The sequence below is a fragment of the Perognathus longimembris genome, chromosome 17 (genome assembly GCF_023159225.1).
Source record: "Perognathus longimembris pacificus isolate PPM17 chromosome 17, ASM2315922v1, whole genome shotgun sequence".
NCBI lineage: Eukaryota > Metazoa > Chordata > Mammalia > Rodentia > Heteromyidae > Perognathus > Perognathus longimembris.
The window spans coordinates 46,404,847-46,427,821 of NC_063177.1; the positions used below are offsets into that span (position 1 = coordinate 46,404,847).

Here is a 22,975-nt window from a genome sequence, read left to right on the forward strand (position 1 = left end):
TTTAAAACTTAAAAGTTTTCCTATAAACTTATCTTTATAATAGAACTATGTAACATAACATAAAATATTATACCTTTACATTTTTATTTCAAAAGTTTACTTTTTATCTTTTAAAAATATTTTCATGCATTGAGAGATTCAGATTGAATTATCAAGAGAAAAAAATGTTGTAGCTACTCATCCAGAGTTATAGAATAGTACAAAAGTCAATATTCTGCTTTTTATTCTTCTTTAATTTTTCTAGGCATCTGGTATGATTGAAGAATTAGAACAAAGTATCTGTCAATTAAGGCAGCAGTTACAGGAATCAGAACTTCAAAGGAAGCAACAACTCAATGTGAGTTTTATTTTTAGCCAGAACAATGCTTCAAACTCACCTTGCCTTTTTTTATATATATATTTTTTTATTATCAAACTGAATTACAGAGAGGTTACAGTTTCATACATTAGGCATTGGATACATTTCTTGTACTGTTTGTTACCTCATTCACCTTGCCTTTTTAAATCCTGTGTTTGTAGGTACTCAGAAATAGTCCTTCTGTAGGTAGCCATTTCTGATTCTTTTGTTGCATTGTATAGCTTTTCCTTTTATTTATTATTGTAATTGACAAACATAGATACTAATTATATATATATAATGAAGGACAATAATTTTAAGATGATCTCCTTTTTAGAGATTAGTTTTTATGAAAATAAATCTTACCTGAGTATATTATTTTAAAATAGTTTTCCCTTTTTAAATTATCTGCTAATCTTCATTGTCTTTTTTTCTTATCTTTCTTTTTTCTTTTTTTTTGGCCAGTCCTGGGGCTTGGACTCAGGGCCTGAGCACTGTCCTTGGCTTCTTTTTGCTCAAGGCTAGCACTCTGCCACTTGAGCCACAGTGCCACTTCTGGCTGTTTTCTGTATATGTGGTGCTGGGGAATTGAACCCAGGGCCTCATGTATACGAGGCAAGCACTCTTGCCACTAGGCCATATCCCAAGCCTTATCTTTCTTTTTCTTACAGTTTTTTTTTTCATGGTCAAAGTCTATCAAAGACTAGTATATGATATAACCTAAAATTTACCATTTTCATACTGACTTGCCCATTCTTTAATCATTTAATCCAAAATATTAAAAGATTCTCTCACACTATAAGATAGATGCTTTTAAGAACAGTGACATCTTCAGATAGCTAAGAGTTTTTTTTTTGTCCTATAATATATATTCAAGTTTTTGTTTGTGGCTTAGGAAATTAGGTGGGTAAGTTTCTCTGAATAATATGCAAAACATATGACAGACATCAGTGGCTCAAGGCTGTATCCCTAGCTTCTTGGGAGAGGTAAGTGAGGAATTGTGGTTGGAGGCCAGCCTGGGCATAATAGTTGATGAGGCTTCATCTCAGTGATTGGGTATGGCGGCATGCACTTACCTAATTATGCAGGGGAGCCCAGTGACTATTCACAGTGGTGCATACCTGTCTTCCCAGCATGTAGAGAAGTACAACTAGGACTGTAGTTCAGGCTGGCCCAGGCATAGAGACCCTTTCTCAAAATAACCAGCACAAAAAAAGGACTAATGGAGAGGCCTCAGTGGTAGAGTATCTTCCTAGCAAGCATAAAGCCCAGAGTTCAATCCTCCCCCCCCCCACTTCTACCCTACTCCCCTAAAAGCAAAATGCTGAAGTTTGACACCAAATACATTTAATGATTTCATTGAATTACTAATTTTAGTAGCAACTTAAAATGTAATAAAAATAAACATTTTATTATTTACAGGATCAAGAAAATAAGTACCAAATAGAGAAAAATCACTTAAAACACACCTATGAAAAAAAGGTAATATATGTTGGGGGAAATTATAAAATTACAATAGAAAACAGTGCAAGCAATGGGCTTATTTAAGTTAATTGCAGTAATCAATTTTTTCATATTTTTGAAGTTTCTTCAATTACTATTCAACATTGAAACACAACTTAGAAGCTGTATATAGGATGTGAAAAACATTATTATCTTGAATTCTTAAATTATCTTTAGGTAGTTCTACAAAATGGTTTCAATACAATGTATCAGTTTATGAGTACTATGTTTATCACCCCTTCTATCTTTCTCCCTATCTCTCCCAACCCATCCATCCCCTCAAGCTACCTGGTTTCATTTTTACATATGTTCATTGAATATTATGACTATAGTCTCCAAGCGTTATTATCTTAACCTCTGATCAAAACACCTTGAAATTATGTCTTTTTTTCAATAAATTTGAAGATATTATACAGCAGGAATTATTTTGTATTTTACTGTATCAATACATGCAATAAGAACTTTGAATATTTAAGCAAAGGACATAAAACAGTGGAGGAATTGACTTCTACCTGAGTAATGATTGTTTCTTGTCATTTAGAATTGTGTATGTTTCTACCGATCTGTTACCAATAATACCTAAGGGCCATTAACTTGTTGTGCAGCAGAGTGTAGTAGTCTATATTTTTGTGACTGATGCTTCAGCTCTGAAGTTATTGTGAGATATCGAGAGTAAAGCAGTAGAGAAATAAAAGTTTTGTGGCTGCTTTTGCTGGCCTTTTATTCGGGGTGGGGGTGGGGTTGCAAGACTGTCTTTGAATTTTGATCCTCAGATCTCAGTCTCCTGAATAGTTAAGATTATAGGTGTGAGCCACTGGTGCCTGGCTTCATCACAGCGTTGTCTTTAGCTTTTTGTTTTTTCAAAGCTAAGGACTGAAATGCCCTTGCATTTGCCAAGCAAGTGCCCTTCCACTGAGATAAATTTCCAACCCTGTACCACAGCATTCTTAAAACATGTTTTATCTATTCATCACATAGTAGCTACCCATTAATTTCTTATATTGGGTAAGATATACTAGACACAAGGTAGGCTGAAGAAGAATTAGACATTTCTCTCCAAGAGCTTAATAGTTAGAGCTGTGGAGGAAGGCTGTTATTTAGAAATATATTTCTCCAGACACATATCAACCTATACACATGCTTGCCTTATTTTTTTTGCCAGTCCTGGGGCTTGAACTTAGGGCCTGAGCACTGTCCCTGGCTTCTTTTTGCTCATGGCTAGCACTCTAGCACTTGAGCCACAGCACCACTTGTGGCTTTTTCTATATATGTGGTGCTGAGGAATCAAAGCCCGGGCTTCATGTATGCAAGGCCAGCACTCTACCACTAGGCCACATTCTCAGCTCTACACATGCTTTCTTAGATTATGCAGTGTTAATACAGCTCAATGCAATGTCTTAACTATTTTTTTTTTCTCTTTACAAAATGATACCTAAACAGGAAGGGAAATAATGATTTTATTGAAATAAGGAAGGTTTTTATTTTCCCCCGTTACTGCTGAGATGTGCAGCTTTCTTAATACTTTATATACCTTAAGCCTCACTGCCCACTGTATAAGGCCTCTGGATCTTTGAGTGTACTTGCTGGTCCATTTTTCATTGTACTCCAGAGCACCTCACCAGCTGCCTACTCTATTACATTCTGTGGTCAGCCTCTTCCTGAGAGGTGCTATCTGTGTACCTGTGAGACAGATAGGCTGGTGCCAAGGAGAAGGCACATACTAACCATGAAAGAATATATTCCTCTCTTGATCTTCTTTAAGTCCTACTGAGAACTGTAGATAGAGAGATAGACTTGCATAGGCAACCTTTTCTCCTACCACTATCTTTCCTTGGCCTCTTTTTAGCTACTAAGTAAACTAAAGTTTGTGCTATCAGTTCCTCTCCCCAGTGAGAATCTGCCAGGCAGGGAACGTGAGAGCTCAGTTCATCTTTCTCCAGTAACCTGTTGGTCATTCCTATTCTAGCTCACCTCAGAGAGCAAACTGGAGTCCTCTTTATTAGACATTCTAACGGCAGCTGTTCCCTTTCCATAAGCTATGAATGGCTTAGCTTTTTTAATAAAGTTTATTAATTGTTTTTAGTGTAAACAACACTTGTTTACAGTAATAGCAATCATTTTAAGAGCAATAACCACATTGCATATGTTTTTAACGTTATTTATATTGGAAGAAAATGTTACTCGGCATGCCACTTGTTGTTTTACAATGAATTCCATAATCTCCCCCTTTTAAATTGACATCTATTCTTTTTTATTCAACCTGTGATCTCAAGCCTTGAAGATTTGATGTCTTGTACCCCCCTCAGGGAATATCCTTTTTAACTGCTCAAAGAGCTGACATAAATCTCACATAGCCTTGGACTGTGTAACTGGATAGCTAAATGGGATGTATAGGGCTTTTGTTTTGTGGAACAGCGTTACAGGTGTGCACATTCAGTAACCTTTGGTATGAGACTTAATTCTGAATATCTGTTCAAGAGGAGGAAATGCCATCTGAATGACATTATATTCCTCATGCCAATGCAAAAGCAGAAGGACGGAGTTAAAAGGAACAGCATCAGATGCTGTCCCTAATTTAAGCACGCACATATTATCTAATGGCCTTTATTGACCTCTGGTGGCTGTTGCTTGCTTTTAAGATCTTTAAACATCAAACAAATAATAGGGAGTAAAACTAAATATCATTGTTCGATGAAGTGTCCTAATCTGTTAAATCAGGATATGGTTAAACTAAATGATTTTACTAGCTAGGAAACACCTGCCTCCTACAAATAATCTATCACTCTTTTCCAAACAGGCACTGGAGAGTAAAAGATGATGCTGTTTACTTAAAGAAGTTAAATGAGGCAAATGCTAAGCATTTACTGTCTAAGAATGCTAGAATTGAGTTAGCTACTTAAAATCATTCTTATGTTACTAAACAGATGCAATGTGAATTCTGATGGGGTTTTAAACCACTTCAATACAGTTATTCCAGTGCCTGGCATTCATGTGTATTTCTTTTAATTATGTCTAAAATAATTTTAAGTTTCTAAGCCTTTACATATAACATATTGGATAGCATTTCTTAACTATTACAGATGTGAATATTCATTAATGTGTTTTCCTAACGTTTTGTAAAAATGGAATTGTGCAGCAAAAAGATTTAGAGAAAGAGTGAAATCTGATGTGTCATATTTTTTACATAGAGAAACTAAGATTAGAGCAATTTAGAGATATTAGGGAGTTCAGCTAGTTGATGTTTGGTGTAACACTACTTTTAATGTTTTTTCTTATGCTATCATGTCTGCCATGCTACTGTATATCTATCTAGCTTCTGATATTTTAGCTCAGTTTCTTCTATTAAGTCCTTGTGGGGTGTGTGTGTGTGTATGTGTGTGTGTGTGTGTGTGTGTGTGTGTGTGTGTGTGTATGTGTACCAGTACTGTGGCTTGAACTCAGAGCCTTCTTTCCTCTGGCCTGGCTTTTTTCCTCACAGCTGGTTCTCTATCACTTGAACCATGCATCCATTTCTGACTTTTGCGGGTTCAGTGGCCGTAAGAGTCTCTGCTCTGGCTGTCATTCAACTAAGATTTTCAGATCTCAGCTTCTTTTAGTAGCTGGGATTATAGAAATGAGCCGGTGGTGTTTAGCCTAGATCCTTTTCTCTAGCAGAAGGCAAAAAAATGTATTTAGACAATGATTAATTAATGTGCTCATGGCTATCTAAATCAGTTATTTATTTATATATATATATATATATTTTTTTTTTTGGCCAGTCCTGGGCCTTGGACTCAGGGCCTGAGCACTGTCCCTGGCTTCTTCCCGCTCAAGGCTGTAGCACTCCGCCACTTGAGCCACAGCGCCGCTTCTGGCCGTTTTCTGTATATGTGGTGCTGGGGAATCGAACCTAGGGCCTCGTGTATCCGAGGCAGGCACTCTTGCCACTAGGCTATATCCCCAGCCCAGTTATTTATTTATAGAAAATTCTCATTTCTTACAATTTATTATGTATCTTTAAATTTTTGTTTTATATTTTCATTATTAATACTTTAAAAATATTTTAATATATAAAGTATATTAAAATATTTGTTATAGTATGATATATACTGAGAAATATTAGAAATAAATTATAGCCATCATTATTCTCCTTTACCATTGGCAACATATCAAGACCCTGCCCTATACAAAATAAACACAAAAAGGAGAGGTTGAACAATAATCTCTGAGTTGTTTTATTTTGTATAAATATAAATAATTTGGGTAGACAGTCATAGGGTTTCAACTAAGGTTTCACACTTTCTAGGCAGGTGCTCTACCACTGAGCCATACCTCCAACCCTTTTTTGTTGCACTGATTATTTTGGGATAGGATCTTGCTTCCTTCTCACACACTCCTTTGGCCTCAATCTGCCTATTTCAGCCTCCCACCTAGCTCAGTTAACAGCCATGTGCCAACATTCCCAGCTATTGATTGAGAAAGGGTCTCATGTGTCAGCCCAGGCTCTCTTTGAATCACTATTCTCCCAATCTTGGCCTCCTAAGGAGGTAGTATTATAGATATGAACCATGGCATCCCATAAAACAAATAGTTTTAACCTAACAAGAATATTGATAGTCCCTTTCTACTGATATCAAAATACTATGCAAAGATTACTTTCTTTCCTGGCATTTAATTATCCCCTACCACATCTATCTAAAATATAGGTCAAAATAAAAACATAATCAGAAAAGAATCTTCAGCCTACAGTACAAATATATCCTATTAAGAAAAAAAATCAGAACAGCATTTACCAATGGTTTTAGTTTAAGCCAGGTATGTTGGGCATTGGAGACATTAAGAATAAATGAGAAGCAGCTGCTAACTTTAAGGAAGCCCCCAGCCCAAAAACTATGTGCATTAACAATAGTGTTTTGCTAAGAAGGAAGATCCTCCCTCCTGGCCCAAATAGTACAATTCTTCCTTAGAAATGGTTCTTTTTTTTTTTTTTCAGGCAGAGAAAATTTAATTTGGGGTAGAGCAAACTGCAGGACCGCACAAGATGGAGGTGCACAGAGACAAAGGGAAGGAAGAAGAGCAGAAGAGAGCTAGAAATGGTTCTTGTAGTTTTAGAATCAGTAAATTAGATCAAGATGCCGTGTGTTAGCATACTGACCAGCATCAAAAGGCAGTTGAAAATGTGTCAAGTGGTTGAGTTTGAATAGTGAGGGATTAAAAGCACTTAAAAGTACTCAAGATGCTTAACAATTCCAGAGCCAGTTTTTGAAAAGGCACACACACAGTCTAAGGAATTAAAGAATTATGGCAAACTGCACTGTGGGGTGTTTAAAATGACACAGAATTAAGAAAATGTTTGCATATGAGTATTCAATCTGAGGTGATAACCATTTTTCAAATTTATTGAGCATTTGTCATGTTCATAGTATTATATGAAGAGCTCTACCTGGAGTAACTCATTAACATATAATAACTTTGATATGCTTACCATTGTATCCATTTTTTAGAGAAAGAAACTGAGCCATAGAATGTTAAATAACTTGTGATGGGGGTAGGGATGCAAATACAGACAGTGTGATTCCAGAGATTTGACTTATACTTACCATGCAATTTTACACAGATTTTTCTTGAAATAATTAATTTTGAAACATTCAGTTTAAAGGGATAAATCTCAATTGTTATGCAGAGAATTGAGTCCTAGAAAAAATACTAGACAGTAAATAGTGGGAAAGTAATGATAGTATAGTACACTGGAGGTACAGTTTTAGTGTCTGAAATACTACTGACTAGTCATTAGCTCTGATAGCAGTTCCCTGTTATTTTTTCATGTAAAGGCAACTCAGTGCACCAGAGCATCAAGCTTGCAGGAAAACCCAATTAAAAATCCCTTGAGAATTGTGCTAAGAGCTGAGTTTTAACTGTAGTTCTGAGAAGGAAACTATGCTAAGAAGCATGTAATAGAAGCAGGCATATACCCACTATACTTTTGGTCTAGTATTATATCGGAAGATGAACATGGTTCAAGGGAGAATAGGTGGAAAATGCCAAATTGGAAAATACTATGAGGCAAAGACTGAATGCATATTATAGAAGACTCAGATAAAGGGTGTTTCTTCTGAAAAATCCATTACTCATTACTCCAGAAGAAAATAGCAAGAAATTCATTGTAGAATGCAAACAGATCTGTCTTCAGGAGAAACATATCATAAGGAAAGAAAAGGACAACAGGAAAATGGGAGACAGTTGCTGTAAGAGCTGTAAAAGGAACTAAAAGCACAACAGAAGATTTAAAATGGACATAGAAGCTGCAAGGATAGATGAGATGTAAACAACTGAGTTAATGATATGAAAATAAAACATAAGTGCCTCTCACATTGCAAAGGAAAAGACAAAGAATAAAAAATTTTGGAAGTGATGATGAATAGAAAATAGAAAACCAATATGTAACAATGGAAAGAGGTCTCAGAAGAAAATTAACCCCAAAATAATTAAAACTCTTGTGGAGGTTTGTATGTGCACATGTATGATTCACTTTTTACCAGGTAAAAGAAAAAAAGATTGAAGAAACATTTGAATTGCAGTATAAAGAGATTTTGAAGAAACATTTGAATTGCAGTATAAAGAGATATTGTGTGTTCAGATGAGGGGAAGGGAAGGACAAAACTTAGATGTTAACATTATTAGTTGTAAATTTAAATGTCATTAAAATAGCACTGTGTCATGTGTTTTGGAGCCAAAATATATCATAAGGATCTTATGCACAAGTTTTCTTTCATGTGTGAAGGCAATAGAGTGACATTATTGAATATGCAAAGTCTCAGAAGACATATCACTAAGTATTCACTCTGAGAAATAATGTTACTAGAGAAGATACTTTAAACTACTTGAGAATAAGAATAATCAAAAATTAAAATTAAAATTAAAATAAGATGGAAAAGAATGGTGCTGATGCTAAAATGATCAAAACAGGTCAATTTAAATGTTTATTGTGTATATGATATGAAAAAGAATGCAAATGCCACAGAGATTATTGAAAGAAAATCATGTAAAATTTAAAAACTAAAAATACCACCTGGGTCATATTTTCAGATTGTATAAAAGAAAAAAGATAACCAGGAGGAGGAGCAAACGTGTACTAAGTAATTCAGAATGATCAAGTGTGTAAGTTAAGTTTTCATTTGATGAATATTAGAGAAGTAGAGGTTAAAAATTAGTGTAGTCTTTACACCATCAGTGGTGAAATTAAGAACTGTTTCCACAGACAGAACAAAAAATAATTACAGGCCAATATGTTTGATGACCATAGATACAAAACCTCTCAACAAAACACTATAAAAGAAGTGGCACTATGGTTCAACTGGTAGAGTGCTAGCTTTGAGCTGATGAGCTCAGGGACAGTGCAGTGCCCAGGCCCAGAGTTCAAGTCCCATGACCAACAAAACAAAACAAAACACCATAAAACTGAATTCACCAGCATATTATAGATCAGACATCATGATTAAGAATCTCCCCTGAATTTTTTAACATCTGCAAAGCAATAAGTATAATACATCACAAATAGAATTAAGAATAAAAATCTCAATTTAAATAAATACAGAAAAAGCCTTTATAAAATTTAGCAGCTTTTCATGAGTAAAAACTCAACAGGTTCCATATTGAAGGAAGGTACCTCAACATAATAAAGGCCACATGTAACAAACCCACAGCAAAAACCGTATTCCATGGAAAAAAGGTGAAAGATCATCCTGGAAGATCAGCAGCAAGACCATAGCCACTGTCCTACTCTAGCCATCAGTGCTGAAAGAACAAGCCAGGCAAGATTTTATTTCAAGAAAGGATTTTACTGGCATAAAACATGTCTACAAAATCTTCACATGAGATCAACCCTGCAAAATATTTATATTGGACCATCTCCGAGTTCCACTTTGGGCATTTTATCTTTAATTCTATACATTAAGCTATATAGTGATAAATTTCCTACATTTATATAATTATGGCTATTATTCCTATTGTTAGATTAGATTCATGTTAGATTGGTGCTTCTGTTACTTAGGTCATGTTTGTATTTCACTTTACATGTTTACTATGCACCAAGCACTGTAGTATGTGCTAAAAGAATCCAAATGGACTATGGAAGCGATTTAAGCATTAAACCTGGTAAATATTTTAATGGCAAGTCACACCCACCCATGTAAAACAAAACAAATAGCAGTTGCAAGGGAAACCTACAAGAGAATTAAAAAAGAAAAAAGGAATCTATAAGATTTGAATTCCATAGGTCTCCATCAAACTGATAAACAGTGCTATTTTTGGCTAGTTGAGTAAGTGTTCAATATGGCTTACTGTAATGTGACAGGAGTGTCTGTGTGTGCATATAAAGGAATGAGTTGTTTTTGTTATTCCTCTTTTGTCATACTGTCCATCTGTTTCACTTGCCTACTCACTGGGGTTTTCAGCAGGTCTGCAGTAGTGGTTCCTGTCAGTTAGGACCTTCCTTACTCTCGGGGACTGCTCTCTCACTTGCCATAGAGGTAGCAGAATGACTGTTGTTTACCCCTCCTTTCCATCCAGCTATACTAAACTTTTCCTTGACTATTTCAAGATTCCTAAAGAGGCATTTCCAATTGGTCATCATTGTTCATGCTTCCATCTTGCCTACTCAAGGGTTCTTGCTATATTCAGAAAAGAGACAGTCATGGTGGGAAGATTTCCTCCCAATGATAGTAGAGGAGGTAAAAATCATGCCTAGCAGTGGGAAAGAAACTTTCCTCATAACCCTTCTGTACTGGGGAATATAGACATACCACTTATTACATTCTCTTCAGTCTATGAGATTGTTTTCCTTTGATTAAATTACAGATAAACAAATTAGAATAATTGGTTTCTTTTTGAATTTCTTACTTTAAGAGAATCTACATCTGGGTGCTGTTGGCTCTTGCCTGTAAACTTAGCTATTCAGGAAGTTGGGATCTGAGGATCCCAATTTGAAGCCCGCTGGGGCAGGGAAGTCTGTGTGATTCCTATCTGTAATTAACCACCAAAAACAAAACAAAACAAAACAAAATCCACAAAAAAACAGAAGTAGAGTTGTGGTTCAAGTGGTAGAGTGCCAGCGTTGAGAGAAAAAGCTAAGGGACAACTCCCAGGCCCTGGGTTCAATCCATCTATGGTACTGGAACACAGAGAGAGAGAGAGAGAGAGAGAGAGACAAAGACACACACAGAGAGAGAGAGAGAGAGACAAAGACACAGAGAGTAGAGAGAGGGGGTGGGGCTAAGGAAAAAGGAAAAGGAGAGGGAAAAGGAGGGAGAGGGAAGTGAGAAAAGGGCAGAGAGGGAGAGAGAGGAGAAAAAAGAAAGGGAGAGAGAGAAGGGGTGGTGGTGACAGAATTATTCATATTTAATAATTGCTTAATATTTTAAGCTATTAGTAAGCTTAGGATAGGGAATTGATAACAGCGGTATAATATTGAAATCATTTTATACTAAATGATATGGTTGGGCAAGTTTGTATTGTGCTTGTTTTCCTTGGCAGTGCTAGGGATTGAATTCAGGCCTTGTGTTTGCTAGGCAAATGTTAAATCCTCCTCCTTTTAGTTTGTTTCTGGGATAGGGTCTAATGCTTTTTGTCTTGGTTCTCCCTGAACTACAGTCTTACCTTTGCTTCTTCCTATGTAGCTGAGATTACAGGCATGACTTGCCCCAAGACTTTCATTTCTCTTGAAATATTAACAACCTATAATTTTATACTGCAAGTGGATTTGAGAATGCTATTTTATTATTTCAATTTCTCCTTTGTGTATGCTTTGTTTTCTAATAAATTTCACATGTTCTTCATGGCAGGTTCATGAATTACAGAGTGAACTTGGAAAAGGAAAAGAAGATGCACAAAAGAAAATTCATAAATTCGAGGAGGCTTTGAAGTGAGTAAAATCATAATATATCTATCAAAAATATACTATTATACTAAAATAGTATATACTATTAAAATAGTATAATAGTATGGGCCAAATTAATAAGAGTGCACATTTTATAGAAGATTTGGTTTGGATTAGTTTGCATTGACTTGCCATCATAGGTCTCATTACAAGTAAATTTTTTTTCAAGTAAATATTTTTTTTGGGGGGGTGGGGGGCCAGTCCTGGGGCTTGGACTCAGGGCCTGAGCACTGTCCCTGGCTTCTTTTTGCTCAAGGCTAGCACTCTGCCTCTTGAGCTACAGCGCCACTTCTGGCCATTTTCTGTATATGTGGTGCTGGGGAATCGAACCCAGGGCCTCATGTATATGAGGCAGGCACTCTTGCCACTAGGCCATATCTCCAGCCCCTCAAGTAAATATTTTTTAAGGAGAAAATTCAGTTTGGCTGTTTTTAAGTGATATTAATATAAAAAATAGACCTTAATGGTTTTAGACTTTTTTATTGTTGTCTCTAGGAAAGAAACCTAATTTAATGCTTTTGCTTACTACCTTTTTTAATGTTTGTTCTATATATGTATTAATCATTAGCATTGATATGAATTGTATATATTTATTTTTTATTTTTTAAAGGTAAGCAAAGTATATGAGAAACTTAATAGACTGGCAAATGGAAAACGTTACATGCACAAAATAATTTATTGTAACTCTTTGAATTAACACTGTAAGATATCCTCTTTTTTTGTTTTTTGTTTTTTTTTTTTTTTTGGCCAGTCCTGGGCCTTGGACTCAGGGCCTGAGCACTGTCCCTGGCTTCTCTTTGCTCAAGGCTAGCACTCTGCCACTTGAGCCACAGCACCACTTCTGGCCGTTTTCTGTATATGTGGTGCTGGGGAATCGAACCCAGGGCCTCATGTATCTGAGGCAGGCACTCTTGCCACTAGGCCATATCCCCAGCCCAGATATCCTCTTTTTTAAAGAGGAGATAAAAATCTGCAAGCATGAATAATACTTTAGGTTTGGTCCATAGAACACACCAGTCCCCCAGTACCCTATCAAAATTATTTCTTGTTTTTTTTTTTCAATATTCCTTTGTTAACAAAATTGGTTGCTAGGTTTTGAATACTACAAAAATAATATCATTTTGAGATAATGTATATATTTTCTATTTTAAAGTACTCATTGAAGCCTTCAGAACATCTTTTTGATGGTACTTTCCTAACTCTCTTTTTAGTAAAATGTGAAGATGAAATAGATTTATGTTGATCTGTTTTAACTTTCCTGCATTGTCAAAAGAGTAAATATAAATTTTTTACACTGATATTAATATAGATAACCTTATGCTTTCAGATACTGCTAAAATATACAGTAGTGATAAAGACCAATGATATAATGTTTAATAAAAATGCAGCCATAACTTTAAAATTATATATATGTATATATAATACACACACTCAGTAGTACTTTTGTTAGTATATATTGGTCTTTAGGTGATACGGTTATAAATAACCCTACAGGAAATATGCCCTTATTTAATGAAGCCAGTGTTTGGTTGGAATTGCAACCTATGTATCATATTTATATATTTGATTTAATGTATACACTATAAATAAAACATTTGGTGCTTTTTGGAAATCATACAGATCAAACAAATTTCAATTTGAACCATAACCGATGGCTAGAGGCCTGTTAACATTGCTAATGCAAATTAATGGTGTAATTTTGTTAAAATGGGGCAAGTAGCTCATGAATTCTGAATATTTCCTGAAGTATCATTTTGAATCATTTTCTTGGATTGTCTTTCAATTGCCATATGATCTCAAAATGCTTATGTAATTATCTACAAAGTTTTTTTACTATGTAAGTTTTAAATATGTAAAGCATTTGATTATTTAAGTAGAAATATTCCATTAAATTTTGTCCAGATTTTGCTGTGAGTAAATCTAGAAGAGAAAATGAAACAGTAGCTAATTGTATAATTAGGTTAAAAGCTTTAAGCTAAATAATATAGCTGTATGCTTTAAAATCCCAAAGTTTCATAGGCTGTAGATGGATGTAGCTCAGTGGGGTAGAACAATTGTCTAGTTTGTGCAAGGCTCTGGATTGGATCAACAGTCCTTCAAAAGAAAAATATAAAATAAAAGAAAAATAAAAAAGACCATGCAGGGTAAAGGCTCCTCCTCATTCCTGCAGCTTTCTGGCTGTACCTGTCTTTCCTTGGAAGACATAGTATACCAACAGCTTGTATATCCTTCCTCATCCAAGCATAAATATCCAGTTATCATACATTCCTCTCTTATTCCATGTATAATCAGTCCCTCTTGTTTTTCTTTATACTTGTCAATGTATCTTGAAGATTGTTTCATATAGAGACACAAAGAGCTGATTAAAATCAGGGTGAACAATTTCTTGTGAAGTGCCTGTACCTGGGGATCCTCAGTAAGGGTAGGTCCATAAGAAAGGAAATTGTGAGTTGCTTTTCTGCCTACCTGCCTTCCTGCCTCTCCCCCTGCCTTCCCCCTCCCTCCCTCCCCTTCCTCCCTCCCTTCTATCCCTCCTTCCTTCGTTCTCTGTCTCTCTGTTTCTTCTTCCCTCCTTTCATCCCTTTCCCCCCTAAATTTAGTCAAAAGTGAATCTTTGTGTGTGTGTGTGTGTGTGTGTGTGTGTGTGTGATGTTTTCTTTTCTCGTTTCCCTCTTTTTCCTTCTAGTATAGTGGTAAGACCATGGGAAGATGATCGTGAGATGCTAGCCAGATGTCATTTTGTGCATTCTAGAACTTTTCTTGCACTGACTTTTTGTATAAATGTTTTTGGAATGTGATATGTATATTACCATCCTCTTTGTAATTGTATAATGAAAAAAAATATGATAAGTCAGCATCATCACTTTTGGAATCAATTATTATGATTTGTTATAGATTCAATTATAGATTAAATTTATGGGGCTAAAATTTAGATGCACATTGACCTTTCTGTGACTTTGAAACTTGATTCCTTAGAATAAAAAAAAAGTCCTTGATCTCAGCTTGCTCTGTGGTCTTTTGCTTCTTTTTCAAGAGGAGAGAATGAGGCATGTGGAGCTGTCTGACCTCCTGAGCAGTGTAACATGGTTAGCTTTCTGCAAAATTAATAAGTGAATCAAAGGCTGATGCACAGTCTCCCAAATGATTTTTTTTCTTTTACTCCAAGAAAATCATCATATTCTGTGTTGCTATGAATGTTCTTTGATTTTCACACCATTGAAGATGTGCCTTATTAATATAATAGACTGCAGAAAACTCCTTCTGAGCCTTTATCCTTAAAAAAATATTCTTTACCCTATTTGTTCATGGAGTATACAGGGAAATCTTTGTTATCACTTGTAGATCAACAATTGGTCTTCTACCTCTCCAGTTACCACTCACTGATTACACATGTAAAATTAGTTCTCTTTCTATTGTTCAGAATGCAGGCCAAGATAGTGTTTCTGATTCCATTAATGCTTTTTTTCTTAAATCCCCATTTTGTATTGTCTTAATTTATGTATTTCATATACCAGTCTTTCCACAAAGTTTTTGCCTCCTTGTTACCATTATTGCATCTGTCTCCATTTTGAAATGTAATTCCAGACCCTCTTTACTGTTCATTGCATTGGCCTTTTTAACATTTAATGTTTAAAAAACCTTTTTAAAAAGTGAAGTGAAAGACAAGATTGCATCAAAAATGAATTCTCGTTCTGTATTATCCATACAGCATTGATTCATTAGTGTTTATATTGCCTTTAGAATATTTAAGTAATTTGGCTTATGGCACTTCATGCTATGAGATTTTTAAATATTTCTGTCTTTGTCTCTTTTTCTGTTACTGCTGGTTTCAGTTGTCTCTTTCTCTCCCAGGCAGTACTGGGGTTTGTATTCAGAGCCTTGTAGTTGCCAGAGTAGTATTCTACCACTTGAGCCATGCCTTTAGGCTTACTTTTCACTGTTTATTTTGATGATGAAGTCTAGCTAAATTTTCTTCTCAGACTGATCCTCCAGATCTCAGCCTCCTGAGTAGCTAGGATTACAGGAATAAGCCATCAGAACCCACCTTGTATTTATACATTTTCTGTTTCATGTTCTGTTTTAAAGTTTATTTTTACAGACTTATTAAGATTATGTACATAAACCTTTCCTTTCCTTTGTTAATCTTTGCTTCTGTGCTTTTTTTCTTGTCCATTTTAATGGCATCTTCACATTCAGACTTTCCAACAGATATTATAAATTCCTGGTTTAGTCATTCTAAACATATATTTAGTTTGGCCTACATAATGTTTTCAGATTTTGGATGAGTTGATTATATAAAACCAGGAAATCTCAATACAGTTTGGATTTCTAGTTTTCTTTCTTTTTTTTTTTTAAGAAAGTTCTGGCAACACTGAGCTCAGAGTTTTCTCTCAGTGAAGCAAGTAGCTGGAGCTGACTAGATAGTGCTAGAATTAGGTCCTAAAATGATCCATAACTGCTTTCAGAAAGTCACTGTCATAAAGATCATGTTTGATGTTAAGTAACATTCAAACTAGAAGAAGGTAACAAGAAATAAGCATTTCTATTTTTCACTTATGGGGATTGAACCAAGAGTCTCAGTTGCCAAGAAAACACTTTAGCTATACCCCAGACCTTTGGATAAAGGACTGACTAAAGCCCTTTGAGATAAAGACTCTATACCCAGGCACACCCTAAACTTATGATCCTGTTGCCTTTACTTCCTAAGTAGCTGTGGTTACAAGAGTGCACCACCATACCTGGCTCAGCCAGGATTTTTTCAACCTCATTTTTAAAACAAACCTTGCATTTTAAACAAAATAGGCTATAAAGGAAGTTACAATAAAATATTTTAAGCTGAGATAGGAAACTATTACTTATCAAATATTGTAGAGTACCTATAAATTGATACATTTTCAAAATTTAGCTGAGCCATTGTCTCAGAAAGCTAAAAAGCAAATAGAAAAAATTGCAAAATAATGTTAAGAGGAGAAATAATGTTAAGAGGAGAGCACCGTATGGAAAAACCAAATTAAAAAAATAATAAATTAGACAGACCTCTGTTAGAATGGCCAAGAAAATAAAAGGCCAAAAGACAAAAATTAAACAACATTCAAGAAATAAAAAATTGGGCTGGGGATATAGCCTAGTGGCAAGAGTGCCTGCCTCGGATACACGAGGCCCTAGGTTCGATTCCCCAGCACCACATATACAGAAAACGGCCAGAAGCGGCGCTGTGGCTCAAGTGGCAGAGTGCTAGCCTTGAGCGGGAAGAAGCCAGGGACAGTGCTCAGGCCCTGAGTCCAAGGCCCAGGACTGGCCAAAAAAAAAAAAAAAAAAAGAAATAAAAAATTACCTAGGTACATATTTACTTACAAGAGATGCAATCTTCTCTCTCTTCACAGTTTTTTAAACCAGAGCCCCTGTAAGTATTCTTGTTATGAAATTTCAGCTAGGTATTTTTTGTTGTTGTTTTAATTGAAATGAAAATTGTGTAACATAAAAATCAGCCATTTTAAAGTGAATAATTTGTGATCTTTAGTAAATTTGTTAGGTTGTATAACATGTCTCTGCTTAATTAACAATAATTTTTAGCACCACAAGTACAACTGTGCTCTTCTTTGGCAGTTGATTCCCATCCTCCCTCCCTTCAAGACCTTCCTAACCATCTATTTATTTTCTTTCTGACTCTGTGGACTGATATATTCTGAGTATTCATATAAATGGAATCATTAACATGTGACCTTTATTTCTGATTCACGTAACCTAATGTTTTCAATGTCAATCTACCTTGCAGCATGCATTAGTATTTTGTTCATTTTTATGGATGAATAGTCATTATATATATATATCATAATTTATTCATAAGCAGTATTTCTATCAAGTTAGAGGAAGAAGCGAAGTTGGACAAATTGCTCTTCTCTACTTGGGGGGTGTTTTGTCTATAACTTATGCCAGGTGAACGAAAATTCTTCTCTGATGATAAATTTATTTTCCTATATCCATTGGTCAGAAGAGATAATGAACAAAGGTTGCCACCTATGCTGGACAGTTACAGTATAATTTCTTTGCCTAATGCTCTTGGCCTTTGTGTACTATATCATTGTTTCAACTTTTACTTATGACAGCTCCTTTACACAGTCATTATATTAATTTTTTTCTCTTGTATTTCGAGAAGTTAGAAAAATATTGCCAATAATAGTGACAGGAAATGAAGTCCTAAAAACAAAATACAGTGGAGAAGACAAAATAGAAGTCATGAGCCATAATAATAGCAATAATTCTTACTGGCCTCTGTGTTAAAATGGAGTCAAGGACAGAGCAAAATTTTGTAACACTTCAGAAATACTGTGAAAGTGTCCTTAGAGTGTTAGTGACTCCTCAAAGATGAGTTGACCGTTAGCTATCAGAAACACTAAGATTCCTTCATAGAGACTAAAAAAATTAAGTTTCACCAATAATATATCTTATGAATTAATTTCTAATCTGGTATTAATTTTAATAAGAGATTTCTTCCTGTTGGTGTTCCCAAATTATATCCTCTATACAACGGTGTATGTGCCAAGTAGATTTATTCTGTTCTCTCTCTCTTCCTGTGTCTCATTTTTTGTTTTTACAGTGATGGAGACCAAAGCTAGGCTTTGTGTATGTTTCCAAGCATTCTTGGCAAACACTCTGCTACTATGAGCTACAATCTCAGCCTTTTGTTTTCATTTCATATTTCAGTTAGGATCTTACTAACTTTTCTAGGCAGACATCAAACTAGACATCCTACCTCTCAAGTAGCTGAGATTACATGTGTGGCCCACCACTCCTGGTTTTATTTATTTTGTGTATATGGTAAATGCCATACTGGAAATTGGAAGATTGTTAGCATCTCTGGAGAATACAGAGTGGGTGTGAAAAAGCAAGAAGATGAACCTGGTTGGGACTGAAAGTCAAAGGGACAGGTTGCCCAGGCCGAGGACAACCCTTCATTTCCAAGAAGTGATGGTTGAAGAATTGGGCACAGGGTTGTAGAGGATCAGTGTGGTATTGGAAAAAGGGTTGCTTCCCTTCCTGTTTCTTAGCAACAAGTTTTGAAAGGGGGACAGAAAATGAATTTTCTCACTTGAAGGAATAAAACATTTCAAGGACAGAAATCTGATGACATGTTAAATAATGTCCAACCATGAGGTTAGTAGTCTAGAGAACAGACATGACTTTCTGGAAGAAAGGTTTTTGTCAGATTATTATAAACAATAATAAAAATGTTAAACATTTCCACTATTGGGAAATATGTTTTTATTTCCTCTTTGAATTTCTTTTATTTCTCCCTTAATAATGGTCTTGAGGTCTATTGTCATGAAATTTAATGAGGGTCTTTTAAATTTGGTGACTGTGAAAATCTTAATCCTCTAGTTTTTTTATTACTTGATATAAAATTTATTCATTTTAGCAGTGGAATACACAATGTCAAGGAACTTTGAAGAAACTTCCAGTAATTTGAACCATATATCTCTGTTCTTAGTGAAAGATGAAAACACCCCAAAGGAGGTTTTATGTGGAGTAAACTCGGTCTGGAAATGGTCTATATCGAGAGACCTAATGGCCTTTTGATGTCTGATTCTTTGATTTTTGCCTTTTCTTTTTAAAGGGGTGCTATGTGATTATAATTAGAACCATCTCAACTTCTTTACTTGGAAAGTTAATTGTTCTTTAGCACACTCAATTATGACTAATCATGTAGTTCTGAATAGTAGTAGTGTTTGAAATTACTGCTATGAAGATTCAGCAAGTTGTTCATTTTATATGTTGTGGCTTTGGTATGAATATGTATTATTTATTAAAGATATATTTTTATTAAAGATGTTTACTAATTTCCTAAATAATTTGCTGGGAATTTTATATTTTTCTGTGCTTATAACTGGAGCTATTATATTTTCAATTGGAAATTATGCCTAAATTACTAGAAGGCATTTACAAGAATTTCCATTTTTTATTGATTTAAATGATTTTGTATTTATTGTTTTGCATTTATCTTATCTTGAGCAAAGTTATCCATTAATTCTGAGCATAGTTTTCTTCTTGCAAATAGTAAGGTCGTGGTGAGGGGACCCAGCTGTTCTCTTTTCTCCACTCTGCTTGAGCATCTGAAACCATTTTAGATCCAGAGCAGTCAAAGTTTCCAGTTTATTGTAAACATTCCTCAGCTTCAGTGATCATGCTGACTAAATTCTCCCTCTAAGAAGCACAGTGTAAAGCTTGGAGAGGAGAGAGCAGTATGTGGTGACCTTGCTTCAAGTGAGCATCAGTATGACACAGTCAGGAGCCTCTTGCTGAGGGACACATTTGTGGCACTGCTTCACACAGCATGCTTAATTTATAACTTGGAATTTTGTTGGTCAACTGGAAGCTTTTCTTTGGAATTCAGGTCACAAAAGCTATTTTTTTTAGCAGTTTATGGGTTTACCTTTTTGAGTTTTGTTTTAATTAAAATTTACTTTAGCAATGAGATCTTGTGATACATAATCCTGGTAGCAAGTAAAATAAGCTAACATTGTATATCTATGGCTATGACAATGGCTTTAATATATATATACTTTTCATTGAACAGAAGATCCTGTGTGGTTGTTATTGTCTGTAATTTAAAGGGATGAAACTGAAGTTCAAAGAAATTAGCAGTTTGTTCAGCACTGCGTAGCTAACTAGTCTGCACTGAGTTTTACCTTGAGGCCTGTTTAGTCCAGACTTAGTGCCCTTATCTTTTTTTTTTTTTTTTTTTTTTTTGGCCAGTCGTGGGCCTTGGACTCAGGGCCTGAGCACTGTCCCTGGCTTCTTCCCGCTCAAGGCTAGCACTCTGCCACTTGAGCCACAGCGCTGCTTCTGGCCGTTTTCTGTATATGTGGTGCTGGGGAATCGAACCTAGGGCCTCGTGTATCCGAGGCAGGCACTCTTGCCACTAGGCTATATCCCCAGCCCCCTAGTGCCCTTATCTTGACATAATACTCTTTTATGTATTGTGGTACTGGGGTTCAAATTCAGGTCCTCAAGCTCTTGTTAACTTTGCTTGCTTGTGTGGTGCTCTACTGTGTGAGCTGTGCCCTAGTTTTTACTGGTTACTTTGGAGATGCAGTCTGAGGGACTTTTCTGCCTGAGGTGGCCTCAAGCCACTATCCTCAGAGCTCAACCTCTTGAGAATTACAGTTGTGAGCCACCTGAGCCCATAATGACTTTATGTAAATCATTCACAGATGGCAACACATACTAGCTGTGTCTTCACATATAATTCTGTCAGTTCTAGGTGGAAATTTATCCTGACCACAGCTCTTCCCACTGCCATCTTGTCCTTTCTATAGAACCACCAACTTTTCTCTCCCATGCTCATTAGGTGAAGAGTGCTTCCAGACAACCAGTGCATTTTATCCTGAGATACATATACCTAACATCATGCAGTTGATGGAAGTTGCTAGGGGGGTTAACTTGTATGCCCCTTGTCTTAACCACTATGTTCTACTTCATTGTTGGTTCTCTCCTATCTCAGGAGTCTGGAACCTAAGAACAGGTAGAGAAATTTAACCAAATATACTTCCTGCTAGTTATTTTGTGAGTCATTTGCATTTTTCTGGCATATTAGAAGAGACCTGATACCATTGATTTGAAACCTGTATTTCTCTGTGGTGTGTGTGTGTGTGTGTGTGTGTGTGTGTGTGAGAGAGAGAGAGAGAGAGAGAGAGAGAGAGAGAGAGAGAGAGAGAGAGAGAGAGAGAGAGAGAGAGAGAGAGAGACTACTGGAGTTTAAACCCAGTGCTTTGCATTTGCTAGGCAATTACTCTACCACTGGAGGCATATTCCATCTCTTTTGGGCTTTTCTTATTTTGTATCTAGAGATCCTCCTTAGGCACCTATGCTTTCCAGGTACCTGGAATTAAAGGTGTCTACCACCTGCGATCCTAATCACTTTTTGCACAGGCAGGTCTAGACCCATGATCTTCTAATCTCTACCTCTGGAGTCATTGGGATTACAGGCATGTGCCATTATGCCTAGCTGAGATGCTTAATAAATGTCAATAGATCTGGTTGGTTGATTGTTTTGTTCAAGCCTTGTTTGCCCTTGATGTTTTTCCCATCAATTGTTGGTAGAAAAGGATAGTGAATTTCTATCTATTTCTGTGTATGAGTTTGTCCTTGTGGTTTTATAAATGTTTTGTTTTTTGTATTTTGAAATTGTGTGTTTTATTGAAATAACAGTCTTTATTGTTGGAAATGTTCTTTACTCTGCAATCTACTTTGCTGTTAAGATCGCAACTCCACATTTCTTTTGATTAATATTAATATTGATATTGAACATATTTTTAATGATATTATGTTAAGATATTGCCATCTTCATTTCTAAGCACATGTAGGTGATTCAGGCTTTTAAAACAAGAGTGATAATCTTTGCCTTCTAATTGTGATATTTAGGCCATTCACATTTAGTGTGACTAGTGACATGGTTAATTTTAAGATATATTCATCTTTATATTCTGTTAACCTGTGTTTCCCATTTTCTGCTTTTTGGATTGATTGAATATTTTGTTCTTTATCTCCTATATTGTCTTGTTAATCATAATTAGTTGCTTTGTTATTTTAATAGTTGATTTAAAGTTTATAATATACATTTTAAAGATATTACAATCTACTCTCACGTGGTATTAAATTAGTTTATACACAGGGAGTGTAGTTTACTGATATTTTTCATATTTGTATGATTGTTGTCCTATATTTTGCTTAACATTTTTTAAAACTTATATTGCATTTACATTATTTTCACTTCAGCTGTTAAATTATTTTTAGAGAGAATTAGATAATAGAAGTTAATATTATACCCATATAGTTAACATGTATATATTTATCCATGTAATTGCTATTATTGGTGATCTTCATCCTTCAGTACATTTCTGTATTTCTATCTACATTGTTGTTCTTCAAGTAGGAGGACATCTTTTCATGGTTTTTGTCATTGTTGTTTGTGGAGGTGGTTTATTTTGTGTGGTATCCTTAGTTCTTTAATCATTGTAGTGCTTAAGTAATTTTTTGTTTTTGAAAGATAGTTTTGATATGCATGAAATTCTAAATTGACAGGACTTTAAAGATATTGAGACAGTGCCTTCCTGCTTGCATTGTTTGTCCTGAAAAGTCTGGTGTCATCTTCATTATCTTAGTCTTTTTCCCTGGATTTTTTAATGTTTGTTTTCTCTTTCTTTTGGAAGTATTGAGGTTTG

General features: G+C 35.4%; 1 protein-coding gene across 1 annotated transcript in view; it reads left to right on the top strand.

The window, feature by feature from the left end:
• The window catches only part of Cep112 (centrosomal protein 112), a 330,810-nt gene that overhangs the window by 93,463 nt on the left and 214,372 nt on the right, over positions 1 to 22,975 (top strand). The window contains exons 15-17 of the mRNA XM_048367299.1: positions 245 to 337; positions 1,760 to 1,819; positions 11,659 to 11,738. Coding sequence (XP_048223256.1) covers positions 245 to 337; positions 1,760 to 1,819; positions 11,659 to 11,738 — 233 coding nt within the window. The remainder of the gene's footprint in view (positions 1 to 244; positions 338 to 1,759; positions 1,820 to 11,658; positions 11,739 to 22,975) is intronic.